This window comes from Culex pipiens, chromosome 2 (genome assembly GCF_016801865.2).
Source record: "Culex pipiens pallens isolate TS chromosome 2, TS_CPP_V2, whole genome shotgun sequence".
Taxonomy (NCBI): Eukaryota; Metazoa; Arthropoda; class Insecta; order Diptera; family Culicidae; genus Culex; species Culex pipiens.
Genome location: NC_068938.1, coordinates 138,676,959 through 138,694,099, shown reverse-complemented (window position 1 = coordinate 138,694,099; position 17,141 = coordinate 138,676,959). Strand labels below are relative to the sequence as shown.

The window sequence follows — 17,141 nt, the reverse complement described above, 5'->3', positions numbered from 1 at the left end:
TTATAAAAATTATGCCAGATTCGGATGAGAAAAATTATTTCCAACAATTTGGTGTATAACTTTCCAATATTTGTTTGATTTTTCTATAAGAAAACTGTAAATTTAGAAAAAGATAGTAATTTGGACTATTTGGCAAGAAAGTCTGTCAAAAATCAATACAAATTGTTGAATATAAGTTAACACATCTGTTATCAACTATATAACTGGTTATTTCCTTGATATATACAGGGAAGCTCATTTTTTCGTGTTCCAAAACATGTTTTTTAAAGAAAAGGGTCACAAATTTTTGCGCGCTTAAAAGTTGATGTTCTTTATTTTAAAGCAAAAAATTTTTCTCGTCTTTTGCAACCAGTTTCATTAAGATTGATGCAGGGAATCATGAGAAATAAGCGATTTTGTTCTTTAATCGGAAGAAAGGCATACGATTTTAGGCAAGTAACCTCATTTTGGCGCCACCTACATTTGAAACGCAGTCGCGCTGCAAAACCTCAATAAAAAAAACTTTGAAAAAAATTTTTTTGAAAAAATTATATTGTTTAAATGATAGAGCATCCAAAGTTAACAAAGTATCGGCTCGAATTTTTGCTCAAAAGTTGTTTTCAATGCTGGAATTTAACAAAACAGAATTCGCATACATAACCTCAAAGGGCAAAAATTTCAATCGACATCCTTCGCTCTGTTCTGCTACTCAACACTAGAGGGCTTTTGTTAATTTGAGTGCGGTTAACCGCGGTGGATTTTCTTGAAATACTTCATGCGACGCGTGGGTGTCGCATGATACATTTCAGAATATTTCAAATGAAACATTTCTCTGCTGAAATTCCACCAAAACATTGACCAGGCTCACCACACAAAAAGCTTGGTGCAGCGACTCACCAAAGCGGTGGATTTTGAATTTTGACAGTTGTTTGTTTTTATTTTTCGTCGGTGTTCAAGTGCACCAAAGTTTTGTGTTAATGATTTTCATTGAAAAGGTCAAGGAAAATGGTGTTTATTTTAAACTGCTCCCGCCGGGTATATTTTCTAATAGGAGCGAACTCATGCTTGGCTTCAGCCTTCTGATGACGAATAAACTCGATGCGATGGTTGGTGCTGGAAAACAATTTAAAAGTGAATGCAGTATTTAATGTTAATAGAGGAATGTTTTTCTTTCAGTTTGTTCTACGAGTGTGGAAATCGTGTAAAGCGATTGTGTTCTTCTGCCGGAACTGCGAGCGTTTCCTGATTCCTCCGAGCGAGTGGGACCAGTGCAGTCTGGAGCCGAAGGAACTTCTGTCGGTTTATCTGAAGCTGTTCTAACGGTTGAAAGAGGTGAAGCTTGTGGATGTGTGGTTTAACTGGACGGAACCGCATTCGAAGTGTATTAAGCAAGTAAAGCTGACCGTGCACGGCGAGGTCATGGATGAAAAAGTTCGCCCGCCGGGGCCGTGAAAGCGTCCGAACTGGGCATCAACGAGAACACGATCCACACCCGGTCCCACCTGGGTCACTTCTTCAAAGTGGGGGATTCCGAACTCGGGTACGACCTGGCCTAGGCTAACATCAACAACGGCAACTTTTAGAAACTCAATCAGGACGCGATTCCGGAGCTGCTGCTGTTCAAAAATTACTACGACAAATCCCAGCGCAGACAGTGCCGCAACTGGAATCTCAAGCACCTCACCGAGGAGGACGCGTTGGACACGGACATTAAGGAGGACTGCAACGAGTTCCTCGAGGACCTCGAGGAGGATCCGGAAATGCGACAGAACGTCGACATCTTCAAGGACGCCGCCAGGCAGCAGTCTGTGCCGGTGGACGTCAACGATATGGCCGACCCGTCGGTGCCGCGCATCACCCTGGAGGAGTTGCTCGACGATCTGTTGCTGACGGTCGCCCAATATGGTCAAGCTCTCCGAGATACAGTTAGTGTTAAACAACCACATAGCAAGTTGTCGAACTTGCGTCGTGAGTACATCAAACAGGTTCACAAGGTTCGACTCAGTTTTGACGATCCTCCCCAAATGAACCTGGGGTATCCTTATCAAACGGAGTCATCAACTACTCGCAGATAACTTTGAGGTGAATTAAATGAAATTTTTCATGTTGTTATTAAAAATAAATGAGTGGTCAAAATTAACAATAGCTTTTTTTGCGTTCTTTTTTTATATTGAAACAGCAAAAGTACTTTCTACTTGGGTTTAGTAACGAGAAACAGGATCGTATATAAGTATAGTCCAGACTCGATTATCGGAAGCCTCGACCAGACATGCATCATCACTAAGAGCTCTTCTTAACGGCACCCAGCTTGTTCTAGTTGGCATTTACGTTTAAAGTAATGTTATGCTTGAATAATGTGTAGAAAACATTGGTTCATTGGAAAACCCGACTTTAGGTATATTTTCATGTGACTGTGCTCATAAGCTCTCAAGAAGAACTTCTTAAAAGCTCTTTGAGTGCACTCTAAAAGAAGAGTTAGAGCGGATGCACGTCTGGCCTCGACCAGGGCCCATCAATAATTCACGTGGACACTTTTTTGGAAAATTTCATTTTGAGATTTTTTGTTCTACAAAAAACCTAATTCTCATGTTTGTTTTTGTTCTAGAATCTTTCTAGTATTCTTATTTGCATTTATAATGATTTGTTAATGTTTTTATTTTCAGTCTGAGGCTAATTCTACAACCTCTTGCTAATGTGCGGTTTTCTAAATTTTCCGGTCACCTTTTCAATTTTTTTTAAATGAGCAATTCTCTACGAAATCGGTCTTTTTTCTTCAATTTTAATTTTTGTATTTTTTAATCCGGCTGAAACTTTTTTGGTGCCATCGGTATGCCCAAAGAAGCCATTTTGCATCATTAGTTTGTCCGTATAATTTTCCATACAAATTTAGCAGCTGTCCATACAAAAATGATGTATGAAAATTCAAAAATCTGTATCTTTTGAAGGAATTTTTTGATCGATTTGGTGTCTTCGGCAAAGTTGTAGGTATGGATACGGACTACACTGGAAAAAAATGATACAAGGTAAAAAAAATTTGGTGATTTTTTTATTTAACTTTTTATCACTAAAACTTGATTTGCAAAAAAACACTATTTTTAATTTTTTTTATTTTTTGATATGTTTTAGAGGACATAAAATGCCAACTTTTCAGAAATTTCCAGGTTGTGCAAAAAATCATTGAGCGAGTTATGAATTTTTGAATCAATACTGATTTTTTCAAAAAATCGAAATATTGGTCGCAAAAATTTTTCAACTTCATTTTTCGATGTAAAATCAAATTTGCAATCAAAAAGTACTTTAGTGAAATTTTGATAAAGTGCACCGTTTTCAAGTTAAATCCATTTATAGGTGACTTTTATGAAAATAGTCGCAGTTTTTTATTATTTTTTTTAAATTAGTGCGCATGTTTGCCCACCTTTGAAAAAAATATGTTTGAAATGCTGAGAAAATTCTCTATATTTTGCTTTTTTGAACTTTGTTGATACGACCCTTAGTTGCTGAGATATTGCAATGCAAAGGTTTAAAAGAAGGAAAATTGATGTTTTCTAAGTCTAACCCAAACAGCCCACCATTTTTCAATGTCGATATCTCAGCAACTAATGGTTCGATTTTCAATGTTAAAATATGAAACATTTGTGAAATTTTCTGATCTTTTCGAAAACAATATTTTCAAAATTTTCAAATCAAGACTAACATTTCAAAAAGGCTAAACATTCAATATTACTCCCTTTTAAAATGTTAGTCTTGATTTGAAAATTTTGAAAATATTGTTTTCGAAAAGATCAGAAAATTTCACAAATGTTTCATATTTTAACATTGAAAATCGGACCATTATTTGCTGAGATATCGACATTGAAAAATGGTGGGCTGTTTGGGTTAGACTTAGAAAACATCAATTTTCCTGTTTTAAAACCTTTGCATGGCAATATCTCAGCAACTAAAGGTCGTATCAACAAAGTCTGAAGAAGCAAAATATAGAGAATTTTCTCAGCTTTACAAAAATATTTTTTTCAAAAGTGGGCAAACATGTGCACTAATTTAAAAAAAATGAAAAACTGCGACTATTTTCAAAAAAGTCATCTAAAAATGGATTTAACATGAAAACGGTGCACTTTATCGAAATTTCACTAAAGTACTTTTTGATTGCAAATTTGATTTTACATCGAAAAATGAAGTTGAAAAATTTTTGCGACCAATATTTCGATTTTTTGAAAAAATCAGTATTGATTCAAAAATTCATAACTCGCTCAATGATTTTTTGCACAACCTGGAAATTTCTGAAAAGTTGGCATTTTATGTCCTCTAAAACATATCAAAAAATAAAAAAAAATAAAAATAGTGTTTTTTTTTGCAAATCAAGTTTTAGTGATAAAAAGTTAAATAAAAAAATCACCAAATTTTTTTTACCGTGTATCATTTTTTTCCAGTGTAGTCCGTATCCATACCTACAACTTTGCCGAAGACACCAAATCGATCAAAAAATTCCTTCAAAAGATACAGATTTTTGAATTTTCATACATCATTTTTGTATGGACAGCTGCCAAATTTGTATGGAAATTTATATGGACAAACTAATGATGCAAAATGGCTTCTTTGGGCATACCGAAGGCACCAAAAAAGTTTCAGCCGGATTAAAAAATACAAAAAAAATCGAATGACCGAAATCCTAGAGAACTGCTCAAATATGCAATTAGTGATTAAAAATATGCATTTAAACTACTTGCTGTAAACGTTACAAAATGTGTCAGAATCGAGGTCAGAATATAATTTTATTTTTCACAGTTAAAAAATGCACTTGCACGGGGTCATGGCACAAGGAGGGATACCCATCATACGTAAGAAGTTTGTAGATTTTATTGTTTTCTGCTTTGTTTGTTTTGTTTTGGTTATGTTTTCTATTTCTCGTTTTTTTGTTTCCAGTTTCTTGTTTTTAAATTTTCTGTTTTTTGTTTTTGTTTAAATTTTTCTGTTTTTTCGTTTTCTTTCTACTGTATTTTATTGTTTTCTGTTTTGGTTTTTGCTTATTATGTTTCCTTTCTCTTTTTTTTGTTTCCTGTTTTTTAATTTCTATTTTTTGTTTTCTTTTTTTTGTTTTCATGTTTCTGTTTTTTTGTTTTAAATTTTCTGTTTATTTGTTTTCTTTTTTTCGGTTTTTTTTTCGTTTTCTTTTTACTGTTTTATTATTTTCTGTTTTGGTTTTCGCTTTTCATGTTACCTATTTTTTGTTTCTCGTTTTATTGTTTCCTTTTTTTTTTATTTCTGTTCACTTTTGTTTGTTTTCTTTTTGTTTTAATTTTTCTCTTTGTTTTCTGCTTTTTAATTTTGGTTTTTTTTATTTATTTTTTTTTTAATTTATGTTTTATGTTTTGTTGCTTTCTCTTTTTTCTTTCTTTGTAATTTAGTTTTGTTTTTTTTTCTGTTTGCTGTTTTTTATTTTTGTTTTCATGTTTCTTTGTTTCCTTTCTTTTTTTGTTTCTTTGCTTTTTGATTTTGTTTTCTGTTTCCTGTTTTTTTTTTGGTTTTTGTTTTTGGGTTTTTTTGTTTTCTGTTTTTTTCAACTGTATTTTTCGATTTTTGTTTTTGGTTTTTTGTTTGATGTTTTTTTTTTTTTGTTTTCTGTGCATTTTTGTTATCTATTTTTTGTTTTCTTTTTTCTTGTTTTATTTTCTTTGTTTTATGTTTTGTTCTTGTTTTTTTTTCTTTTAGTTTTTTTCTTTTAGTTTTTTTCTGTTTTTTTTTTGTTTTCTGTCTCATAAAAATAGATCCTTGTTTTGAGACAGCAACAACAATAAACATTTCTAAGGAATGACAAATTACATTTTCAGCCAAACGATGCCAAGACGGTTATTTTACTCGTTAAAAAACTGGTTTTAAAAATTTGCTACACAATCTTCTGTCAAACTGAAGTTTTTTTTTTGAGTATCGTAAATTTGGCGAATCGGGACTACAGTCTGAATAGGGACTGCAGTTTTTAAATCATTAAAGTCTATAAATTAGAAAATCGAAGTTCTAACTAATTGATCTGTATCTGTTCTAACCGAAATAAATAAAAAATATCAAAAGATAGAGCAAGAACCTGGCTAAACAGCTGTTCCAATTCGCCACAGATAACGGTAATTATGTAGAAACAGCAAAAAAAAAACTTGGAACTTTATGTCCATTTGACATATCAATCAAAGGGATAAAGGGATGAGTACAAAAATTTAAAAACTACAAAAGAAAGTTTAAAAATAGAAATATAATATATATTTTTTACATTAAAAGTTTGAAAAAACTCAACTTTTTCTTGAAAGTTCCTCCGTACCGAATCGCAGAATATCGACCAACTCGCCTGTCCCGGGTCGCACACCAAGAGGGTCACAAATCGGAAGATTGTTATTCATTGCCTCGTCTGGTACGATGAGCACGCAAAAATGTTTAAAAATTGTGGTGTACGCTCGTTCATGGATGACGTCATCGTGTTTGGACCAGACCGGAAATCGCACGCAGCTTCACTCAAGCAGTTGCTCCATCGTCCCAAGGAGCACGGGTTCCACGCCGAGGGCGAGAAGCGCAGTTTTTCCAGCTGCAAATTCGGTACCATCCGCTTCGATCCCGAGAATGTTAAGACGATTGCCGCCATTCCCACACCAACCAGCGTGTTCGAACTGCGATCGTTCTTAGGCGCGGTGAACTTCTACGGAAGGTTCATTCGCAACCTTCACGAGGTACGCCGCTCTATGGATCAGCTGCTCAAGAAGGCCACTAAGTGGCGTTGGACATCCGAGTGCCAGCATGATGCTTTCGAGAAGTTCAAGGTGCTCCAGTCAAGCCTGCTGCTAACAGACTTCGATCCTAAGCTGCCGATCATCGTTGCAGCGGACGCGTCGAGCACCGGCATCGGGGCCGTCATTCTACATCAGTTCCCTGATGGCTGACTCAAGGCAGTTTATCACGCGTCAAGGTCGCTCACACTCGCTGAGCGCAATTACGGACAACCTGAAAAGGAAGCGCTCGTGTTAGTCTATGCGGTAACGAAGTTCTACAGGTACCTTCTGGGACGACATTTTACACTGCAGACTGACCACAAGCCGCTTCTGTCCATCTTCCGCTCGAAGAAGGGAAATCCACTGCACACCGCGAATCGACTCCAACGCTGGGCACTTGAGGAAGCACTGCAGACGCTTTTGCAAGTGTACCGCTCGATCCCAATCGGCGACCTCGGTGGCAAGTCTCTGGCGGAAAAGATGTTCGGCCGGCCAGTCCGGACCATCTCTGCTCTCCTCCAGTCGACCAAGGACGCTTCAGCGCTGGGTGGAGAAGGACACATCATTTACCTACTCAGGAAAATATAAAAACGAATTTCAAAATACTCACCGAATCTGGTGGCGCAAACAAAACCCCCGGTTGGAAAACAAAACATCAAAATCCAGTTGTCAAGATGACATTTCTGGGATACGTTCACTGGTGACCATTTGTCAAACTGACATTTCTGGGGTGCGTTCACAAAGTGTTGCAACAACGGCAGCACTGAACGCACCCACCGCGTGACAAAACATGCTACACGAAAATGTATCCTGAAATGTCAAAGTGAAGTATTTCATTTACCGCGGTAGATACCGGTGGATAATAATCAAATTAACAAAAGCCCTTAGATGTCGCATGTCGTTTAGCTTATGAATGCCAATTGCCGTTCAAGAGCCAAACGACAGGCGACACCTAGTGTTGAGTAGCAGAACAGAGCGAAGAATGTCGATTGAAATTTCCGCCCTTTGAGGTTATGTATGCGAATTCTGTTTTGTTAAATTCCAGCGTTGAGAACAACTTTTGAGCAAAAATTCGAGCTGATACTTTGTTAACTTTTGATGCTCTATCATTTTAAACAATATTATTTTTTCAAAATTATTATTTTTTAGTTTTTTTTTATTGCGTTAATTTATAGAGGGCAAAGAGTTAACAATCGTACTACTTGAATTTTTTCTCAAAAGTTGTTCTATGAACTGTAAATTCAATTTTAAGTTTGCATTCCTATGTAACCGAACAGCGAAAATTTGAATCGTCATTCTTCGATGCTTTGCGCCATCTGTTGGAATTTTTGAGCTTTTGATCGCGAATGGAAAAATAGTTGAGGTTAGTTCCGCTACTCGCCATTAGGGCCCAGTGGCGCTGGCAGCAGTTTGGAGAAAAACTGCGCACTTCCAAAACTGCGGAGTTCAGCGCGGTTGAACTGTCAGTGCCGGCAGGGGTGGGATGACAAGAGAATTGGAAACGGGCGTGCACGTTTTTGAAGTTTAGTGCTTCGTTTGACTTATAGATGACGCATTGAAAATACACTCAACCCCCGGTGGTTGGTCACTTTTTCGTTTGACACTTTTTTAGTTTGTACCCCGTTGGTTGGTCATAGTCAAACTAAAAAGTGGCGAACTACCACTTTTTACACAGCGCTCACGCACACAATCACAACAATCGTTTGGTAGGGTGTGTGAACTTCGTGTAAAGGGGGTGTCAAACTGAAAAGTTTGACCCGTTCGTTTGACAACAGTTGGTGGCAAACCATCGGGGTTTGAGTGTATAAAATGTTGTTAAGAGGCAGTTTTTGTAGATTTTGCTCGGTTTGTTCTGGAGGTCGTATCGAGGTGCTCCGATTTGGATGAAACTTGCAGCGTTTGTTGGTCTATACATGAAATCCAGACTTTTTTTTTTTATTAGGTCCTATATACACATGAAACACTATAATGTTTATTGGACCTTTTTTTTTTTTTAAAAAACTATAGAAATGAACTCATGAGAAATATGACCCCTCTACGACTAAGTGGACAAAACTAACATTGTAAATATTTTGTCAAAGAAAAATCTGTATGAAAAACTGCGATTGGCCTAAAACTTAATACCGTAGGCTTAAAGACCATGAAATTTCCTAACTTTTGACCGAAGAAAGTAAGGGTGTTGGAGGTTGTTGCAAGAAGATATTGGGGTTAAAAAAAAACATTTGAAGCAGTTAATGGCGAATTTAAAATAATAAAAAAAAAATAAATAAAATGATACGCTCTACAGCATTACCTAGGCGTTCTCGATTGCGAGATTCCTACTCGAAACTTGGTGTCCGAAGGCTTGATTGTTAAGGCAATTGAGGTTTTGCAGCGCGACTGCGTTTCAAATGTAGATGGCGCCAAAATGAGGTTACTTGCCTAAAATCGTATGCCTTTCTGCCGATTAAAGAACAAAATCGATTATTTCTCATGATTCCTTGCATCAATCTTAATGAAACTGGTTGCAAAAGACGAGAAAAAAATTTTGCCTAAAAATAATGAAAATCAATTTTAGGGCGCGCAAAAATTTGTGAACTTTTTCTTTAAAAAACATGTTTTGGAACACGAAAAAATTAGTTTCCCGATATATATCAATGAAATAAACAGTTATATAGTTGATAACAGATGTGTTAACGTATATTCAACATTTTTTTATTGATTTTTGACAAACTTTCTTGCCAAATAGTTCAAATTACTATCTTTTACTAAATTTACAATTTTCTCATAGTAAAATCAAACAAATATTGGAATGTTACACACCAAATTGTTGGAAAAACACAATTTTTCAAAAAATCATAGGTTTACGCTATTTGTTCATAAGTGGCGAAATGTGTCTTTTAGCTTTGCTGCAAATTTTCTATTGCAAACCTCTTTTTACACTCAAGCTTCCATCCACCCCTGGATTTGGACTGACGACCTTTGGATTGTGAGTCCAACTGCCTACCAGCGGGAGACAGGACCCAGGGAGACGACTCCTACACCTGGACTAAGCTATCGACCTAACCTCTAGGTTAGACCGGGGCCAACATTTACTTCCCCGTCCGACGGAAGGCGTGATCAGACAAATCTCGTCTCAAAAAATTTGCCATCGGGACCTTCGCCTGGCATTGCTGGCAGGTATGTTTTTATTTGCACCGAAAGTGCTGAAAATCGCTGGCAACAATGTCTACGGCACATTCTGCAATGCCGCGCGGCGTGTACCTTTGAAAGAAACGGACAATAAAACCATTAATTTGTTACAAATTCAAATTTAAATGTCCCCTCGAAACCAACTTGTGGCCTGTCTGTCTGTCGCCGAAAGCATTTGAAACTTTTTCAATTCGATGTCGCCTTTTAAGCGGCTTGTTGACTCCGGAGCACTTCTTTGCTTCTTGCACCAACGATTTATGGATGAAAGGAGTTCACGAACTGGCCAGTTGTGCAGAGAGCGGCATCGTTGAACCGTGCAAACTATTTCGAAAATAGTTTGGCTCATCGAACGAGAGCGGCGCTCCGAGACAACAACAAGCTGTAGGAAAGGAGAGTGATGAATCCATGCGAAATGTGTTAAATTTGAAGAGAATTTTCTCTTTATTAGTATTTTTCATGCAAGGCTCCATACAATTTTTCGGACTGGTCATACAAAATGGGCTTGTGAGTATTCGAAAATCTGTATCTTGAGAAGGGATTTTCTGATCGATTTTGTGTCTTCGGAAAAGTTGTAGGTTATGATTAGGATTTTTCCGAAAAATAGGTACAGAACTGATTCGTTAATTCGAATATCACTATTGCGAATGCCCGCTAATTCGAATGCTCGCTAATCCGAATGTATTTAAATTAAAAAGCACTCAAACGTCAAAATTGAGTTGTCAAACTAATGTTTACATTTCGACCCCCTTGTTGGTCGTTTTCCGAGCACGTGGTTTCGAGCTTATGACAGCTGTCAGTCGTTTCAATTAGCAAATACGGATTCACTCATTCGAATTCATCGCTGTCGTGCTAACTTGTCACACGTGCATTATGGGCCAAATTGAGTTAAAACGCCATTTTGTGCAGCTCACAATGCCTCACCTTTTGACCTTCACAGATCCCCAAAATTCGATTTCAATCCTGAGATATTCAATAAAAACCGAAAAAAAAACTCCGTGCATTTTTGTCACTTTTCATATGAAAGAAGTTTCAATCTTGTCGTGCTATCTTGACACAGCCTGAAAATTAATGTAAAGTGCAACAATTGGCCAAAGGGACACAGGAACGAGCTCGACTACCGTAAACATTTTCAGTTATAACTCGGGACTCAAATTCAACCAAACTTCGGGGCAATGCACAGAATGATAAAAAAAAACAAAACGTGTTTGTTATTGTTTACATTGCGTGCTCTCGTTTTTGTTTATTCAAGGTCAAACATTGAAACGCATTTTTCTCGGAGCGTCAAAAGCGACGTACGACAAATTAGCACGACGGCGTCGAATTAACGAATCCGCTCTGTACATAGCATAGCATAGCATTGGTGTCTACCCGTACTTGCTACTCCATTATTGATCAAGGCCTCAAAAAATTGTTCCATGGACCTCAGATGAAAAGTATAGGAACCAATCATCACCAATCAATACCGACGCCAGCATAAACTTTGAAAAATGTGTTTTAGAAACCCCACGTTTGAAAAAACCAGAACAAAAAGTAAGTTTGATACACGAGAAGAAAAATTATACGAATGTCCATACATTTTTGGCAGGTTGCTCAAACGAAACCATAACAACGTTTTTACCTGGGTATTTAAAAACGTGGGTTTCATAGAAAACCTAGATATTTGGGTATCAAAAGATCGGAAATGTTATGCCCTTTCCGATGCCACTTAGGTTGACTAGTGAATCGTGGACCGGTTCCGATGCCGGCGGATTTTCCGACGACGTAATTCAGGGTTGATACGAAATTCTAACGAAAAATCTATTCTTTCGTTACAAAGACCCCCAAAACGGTGTTATACCCACTCCAAAATGTTTATTTAGCAATTCTATGGTTATATACAGTAATCTGGGGTGAATCGGGACTTCAGTCTGAATAGGGACAGCAGTTTTTAGAGCACTTAAAGTTTATAAATTTGGAAATGGATGTACACATTTTGTTGGCCTGAGTCTTTTCTAACCGAAACCAACCAGAAAAATCAAAATATTGTGCTCCAACATGGTTAAAACTGCTGTCCCAATTCGCCCCATGTGTCTCGATTGACCCCTGTTTACGGTATTGACATTTAGTTGAATTAAAAGTTTGCAAAATTAAGGTTAGATATGTTTTATATAGAATTTCCAAAGTTATATAAGCTTTGATACTAAGTAGTTAGTAAACTTTATATTCAATCCAAACTATTTTTTAAATCAGTCAAGGATGCCTATTTGGAGTTTGGAGACTGGATTTATGGTGATTTGTCAACAAATAACTTTATTTATGTAAATTTTTCGAAAGGTGTACAAACTTTTTTTGCACCTTTTTTTATTTTTGTAGTAGTATTTGTTATAGAACTTTTTATAGAAATCATCTTTTCATGAGCTTTAGCAAAATGTTTGGCATGAGTATCTGAACGAAACGTACTACTAGGTTTCTGTCAAACTTTGAATTGTTTACATGTTTCATCACAAAATGTGCATAGTGCCCGAGGAGTGTAAATTCTTTTTTACATAGGGGAACTATACCCTTTCTCAGCCTAATTCTATTATCGGCCTATCAGCACTTTGATCATTAATTACAGCTTTCATAAAGTGTTTTTGACTGTTCCAAAGTAATAAATAGCTCAAATAAAAGTGAGCAAGCAACTCTCCATTGTTAATATATCTGAAAATGTTGATTTAATAGCGAAAAACGGCAAAAGTCATGAGAATTGGTCGAACGGCTTAGAGTGATTAAAATGGGTATATTTCCCCTACTGTGGGTGTCATTTAATTAGCTTTGATTTTTCGCGATATCTCGGAAACTATTGGTTCGGTTTTCAATGTTAAATTAAAACTTTTGTGAAGCATTTTTAAATGTTAGGCTAGATTTAAAATGTTTAACTTGAGGACACCGAGAAAAAACATTTTTTCACAAAATTTAAACTTTAAAAGACGGTTCCAAACTTTGCATTATGCTGAACTTAACTTAAAAGCATAAGACGGAAATTCAACATTCAATAATAATTAAAAAAAAAACAATTAAAAAATCGGGAAACATAATGCCTATCAGCGAGCTAGATAGAGAAGATAGTAAGATCATCATCGAGATATCGCAATCGAACATAACAAATATTGCAAACAATGTTGAATGACGACCGACAGTAGAGGTGTCATCGCCCATCCGGGGAATTGCATCGGCCTGAGAGTTAACATTAAACCAATCATAGGCTGTAGTCTGAACAGTACACGTTGACATCTGAGTCTCCTGGGGTCAAGCCAACTGTATGTGATTGCGTGACAAAACATGGTCAACGGTTTCCGGATCAGCCTCGTCGGAACATCCGGAAACGTTCTAGGTGCAAACACTGAACATGTTGGTAGTCATTCATTTGTGGACCACCAATCAGTGAGGTACTCCTGGATATTAGCTCCTGAAAAGTGCTTAAAAAGTGCAAAAATGCCTCACGGCAAGAAAAAGAGGCGGTCCTCACCAGCAGGATCGGCAGATTTGAAGAAGCTAAAGAATGCCGAAGCGCTACCTGCAAAGCCAGGCAGTTTGAGCAAGGACGCTCAAAATTCGTCTGGAAACCAGTTCGCTACCCTCCCTGTGGACGTGAGCGAGAAGGAAGAATTTGAACGACGGGAAAAGTTGCCTCCCATTTTTGTGAAAACATCGTCATCGGATTCGGTGCGAAAGTGGCTGACCGGGTTTATCAAATCTGGTGCTTTACGAGCTTCCATTCGCTTGTGTGCTGATGGACTCAAAATTCTGCTACCTACCAGAAAGGATTACAACTACGTTCGGGATTTCCTGAACAACACAAAGATTGAATACTACAGCCATGACGATCCAGGTAAACGCCCCATGAAACAGGTCCTCCGAGGTCTGTACGACATGGATGTGAGTGTGCTGAAAGAAGAGCTCAAAACTCTTAAGTTGAACGTGATCGAAGTCTTCAAGATGACGAGACACAACAAGGACATCAAGTATCGTGATCAACTGTACCTGGTTCATCTCGAGAAAGGATCGACAACGCCGTCTGAGCTGAAAGCAGTTCGGGCAATTTTCAACATCATCGTGACTTGGGAACGTTATCGTCCAGTGCACCGTGACGTGACAAAATGTTCGAACTGTTTGCAGTTTGGACATGGTGGAAGGAACTGGTTCATCGAGAGCCGTTGTGCAACCTGCGGAGGTGAGCACAAAACTCAAGCTTGCGAAACAATCAACGAGAACATCGAAGCCAAATGCTTCAATTGCGGCGGCAACCATTCTACTAAAAATCGGAGCTGCCCAAAACGGGCTGAGTTTGTAAAAATTCGGCAGCAAGCGACGACGAGGCACCAACCAAATCGTCGCAAAACATTTTCCTGCTTTGGCGTAACCAGGAGCAGGATCTGTTCGAGTGGTTCCAAATCTGCAGCCATTGCCGTTGAATCAGCGGCAAAAAGTTGCAGAGAATACAACACCTCCAGGCTTCAGTCAGCAACCGAGGGAAAACCAACCAGCATCAACGGATGAAGGCAGTAGTAACCTGTTTTCACCACAAGAACTTTTGAACATTTTCATCGAGATGACAACAACACTGCGTGGTTGCAAAACTCGCCAGGAACAAGTAAGAACTCTTGAAGCATTCATCTTAAAATACAGTTCGTAGTTTACTCGTTCTAGTAATTTTGAATATTTCAATGAATTTTTTTTTTAGTTTTAAGTTAGGATTAGTTGTTAAAGTGATTTTTTTTTCTTTTTTACCCAAATGTATTCGATTTAATGCAATAATGTAAAACAATTTGAAGTAAATAAAATAAATGTGATCAGTCAATAATAAAACAAAAAATACAACAAAGATGAAGAGCACTAGGCCATACCACTTAGCATGTAAAAGAAATGTTATTATTATAAGAAAGTTCAATAAAGACATATTTAATTTCAAAATTTAACATGTTGGTAGGAGCGATACGAAGTTCCTGAATATTACGTATGGGTAGATGTGCTGGCAATAGCAAAGAATCAGGAGATGCAGAGGAGCCTGAAGGAAAAAGGTAATACTAAAGTGTAAGTCGTACAATAATCGAAGAAAGTTACCTGAAGGTCTGGATGCGGAACTGGCTTTTGAAGGTCCAAATATTCCTAGAGCTGCTTCGTATAAATCTGGAGTAAGTTGTAGCACCAAATATGCCATCATCACTTGGGGTTATAATAACTGTACGCTGGGATAGTTTCTAAAGACTGAAGGAACGAAACGGACAACTGAAGACCATAAGAAAGTGGTGGGCAATCAATAGGCATCAAAACAAAGCTGAGGCTGTATCAGAATCAAGATAATGGTATAAGGTGAAGCCGTCGATCATTTTCAAAGAATATTGATCATCACTCTAGAAATCTAGAGTTTTTTTTATAAGGTCCTATAAACATTTGAAAGACAATAGTTTATTGGTCCTTTTTTTTTAAAAAAAAAAAAAAAACTCTAGAAATAATCTACGCATTAAAAATATGAGTTCTTAAATTTTAAATTTTTCCATCACTAAATTTTTTGTGTACAATTTCTAGTCTAAGATTTATTTATTTTCGAATGGAATCACTCCTTTTATCGCAATCGTTCACAGTTCGGTTCAGCTCCATCAATAACGAGAGGTAGGTAGAGACGGTACTCCAATCGGGCAAGCGAAAGCCGGTCTGACTGACCGGAGTCTCGCTCTGATTTGTCCGCAAAACTACTTCTGGCTTGGTGCACCAACCCGTGTTTTCTCGGTAAAAGCTCTCGGCATCGTAAAAGTTGTTTCCAGCAAAAAGAAAGAAAGAAAGGAGGGCAGAACATCCCACTTCCGATAAATATACATTATGCTGGGGCTGATGCTTTCAGAAGAGCACCTCATGTGCGGGGTCCATCCGGCAGGCCAACTGCATCAGCAGTATCACCGGCGATTCCGGGATCCGCCCCGGAGAAAAGGCGGGAAACAACCCCGAAAAGACCCAAGGAACTGGGAAACAGCCTTGTTCAATTTACAAAGCTGTAAACATACGCGCGCGGCCAACCCGGTTTGGGATTGGGACGGAGCCAAAAAGGAATTAGGAACCGTAAGATGGGGTGATTTTGGTTTGATTTCGATGACCAAAAGTTTGATTGGCCGAATGACATAAACGAAAATTCCAATAATCGAATTTTGTAAAAAATCTTCGTATTTTTTGTTTTTCTTATTTTTGAGGTAAAATTTGAGTTTAGCAACCCTAAACTAGTCAAATTAACATTTGAGTTTTCTTAATATTCCACCATCTTAAATAGCATAGCATAGCATAGCATTGGTGTCTACCCGTAGCTGCTACTTCGTTATTGACCAGGACCCCCAAACATTGCTCCGTGGACCACAGATGAAAAGTAGGAACCAATCATCACCCCTTCGCAATTTCCCTAAGGTCCCTATCATGCTGATCAATACCTACGCCGGCCACGACCAGAGGTAAGACACGGGGAAGTGGATGGGAATGTTAGTCCGATACTTGAGTGATGGGACCGCCAAATCGACTGCGTCTCCGACAAAGTATCACATGAGTTTTGAGGGGTTAGTAAGATGGGTATGAGGTCAGGATTCACTGTGGTAGGTGATGCGACCATAAGTAATTTGTTTATCGGTTGAAATTTTAAAAATCTTAGGCAGCCGGCTGCGGAAAGATAGCTATCTAGGGATTTAAATATAGTATTAATTCGACCGCGATTCTCCAGAAATTCTCCGTCGGCGTGCCTTCCGATCAACGGTGATGTAGGAAGGGCTTAATTTATTGAAATGATTATTGAAATGATATAGAAAGGGCTTAATCCAGCAATACGACTTGCTTGTCTAAAAAAAAATAGGTACGTTTTTATAGAAAACTGTAAATAGAGAACAACACAAAAAAAACTCATCGGCCAACGAACGCGAGTGGAAAAAAAAACAATGAAAAATAAGAAGGTAAAAAAACAGAACTGCGCGTCCCGAAAAGCACCACACTACTGATCCTTAATATTCCACCATCTTAAATAATATTTTAACTCAACGAATCAAAATGAGACGACATTTTTTCATGATTCGATTATTCGAAGTAAAATTTATTCGTGGATTTCGGATAATCGAGTGTTGATTTAACAAAATTAAAATCTTTGAGTTTGTTAATTAAAGATTTGGTAATGGGTGACTTGAAGTTTGCTAACATTTTTTTTCAGAATGCACCATGCAATATAAATTTCTCTAAAGTTTTTGTTTCCCCCTTTTT

The 17,141-nt window shown here is 37.5% G+C and overlaps 2 protein-coding genes across 2 annotated transcripts; one reads left to right on the top strand and one right to left on the bottom strand.

Annotated features, from left to right (window-relative positions):
• Nucleotides 1-1,402: 1,402 nt before the first annotated feature.
• LOC120429317 (60S ribosomal export protein NMD3-like) lies at nucleotides 1,403-2,543 on the top strand. Its single transcript, XM_039594538.2, has 2 exons — nucleotides 1,403-1,519; nucleotides 1,563-2,543. Exons 1-2 carry the CDS (start codon nucleotides 1,403-1,405, stop codon nucleotides 2,052-2,054), a joined length of 609 nt encoding a protein of 202 aa, XP_039450472.1. The 3' UTR covers nucleotides 2,055-2,543.
• Nucleotides 2,544-6,818: 4,275 nt separating this feature from the next.
• Nucleotides 6,819-7,604, bottom strand: LOC120429319 (uncharacterized). Its single transcript, XM_039594540.2, has 2 exons — nucleotides 7,011-7,604; nucleotides 6,819-6,957 (listed from the first exon to the last, which is right to left on the bottom strand). Exons 1-2 carry the CDS (start codon nucleotides 7,289-7,291, stop codon nucleotides 6,918-6,920), a joined length of 321 nt encoding a protein of 106 aa, XP_039450474.1. The 5' UTR covers nucleotides 7,292-7,604; the 3' UTR covers nucleotides 6,819-6,917.
• Nucleotides 7,605-17,141: the final 9,537 nt, after the last annotated feature.

What these genes read in the sequence shown, in the direction of transcription:
- LOC120429317 (XM_039594538.2), top strand. Translation starts at nt 1,403, where the DNA reads ATGAAAAAGTTCGCCCGCCGGGGCCGTGAAAGCGTCCGAACTGGGCAT. An exon ending in GTGGGGGATTCCGAACTCGG is followed by an intron (nt 1,520 to 1,562) that starts GTACGACCTGGC and finishes GGCAACTTTTAG; the next exon opens with AAACTCAATCAGGACGCGAT.
- LOC120429319 (XM_039594540.2), bottom strand. Translation starts at nt 7,291, where the DNA reads ATGATGTGTCCTTCTCCACCCAGCGCTGAAGCGTCCTTGGTCGACTGG. An exon ending in GTAAAATGTCGTCCCAGAAG is followed by an intron (nt 6,958 to 7,010) that starts GTACCTGTAGAA and finishes CTTCCTTTTCAG; the next exon opens with GTTGTCCGTAATTGCGCTCA.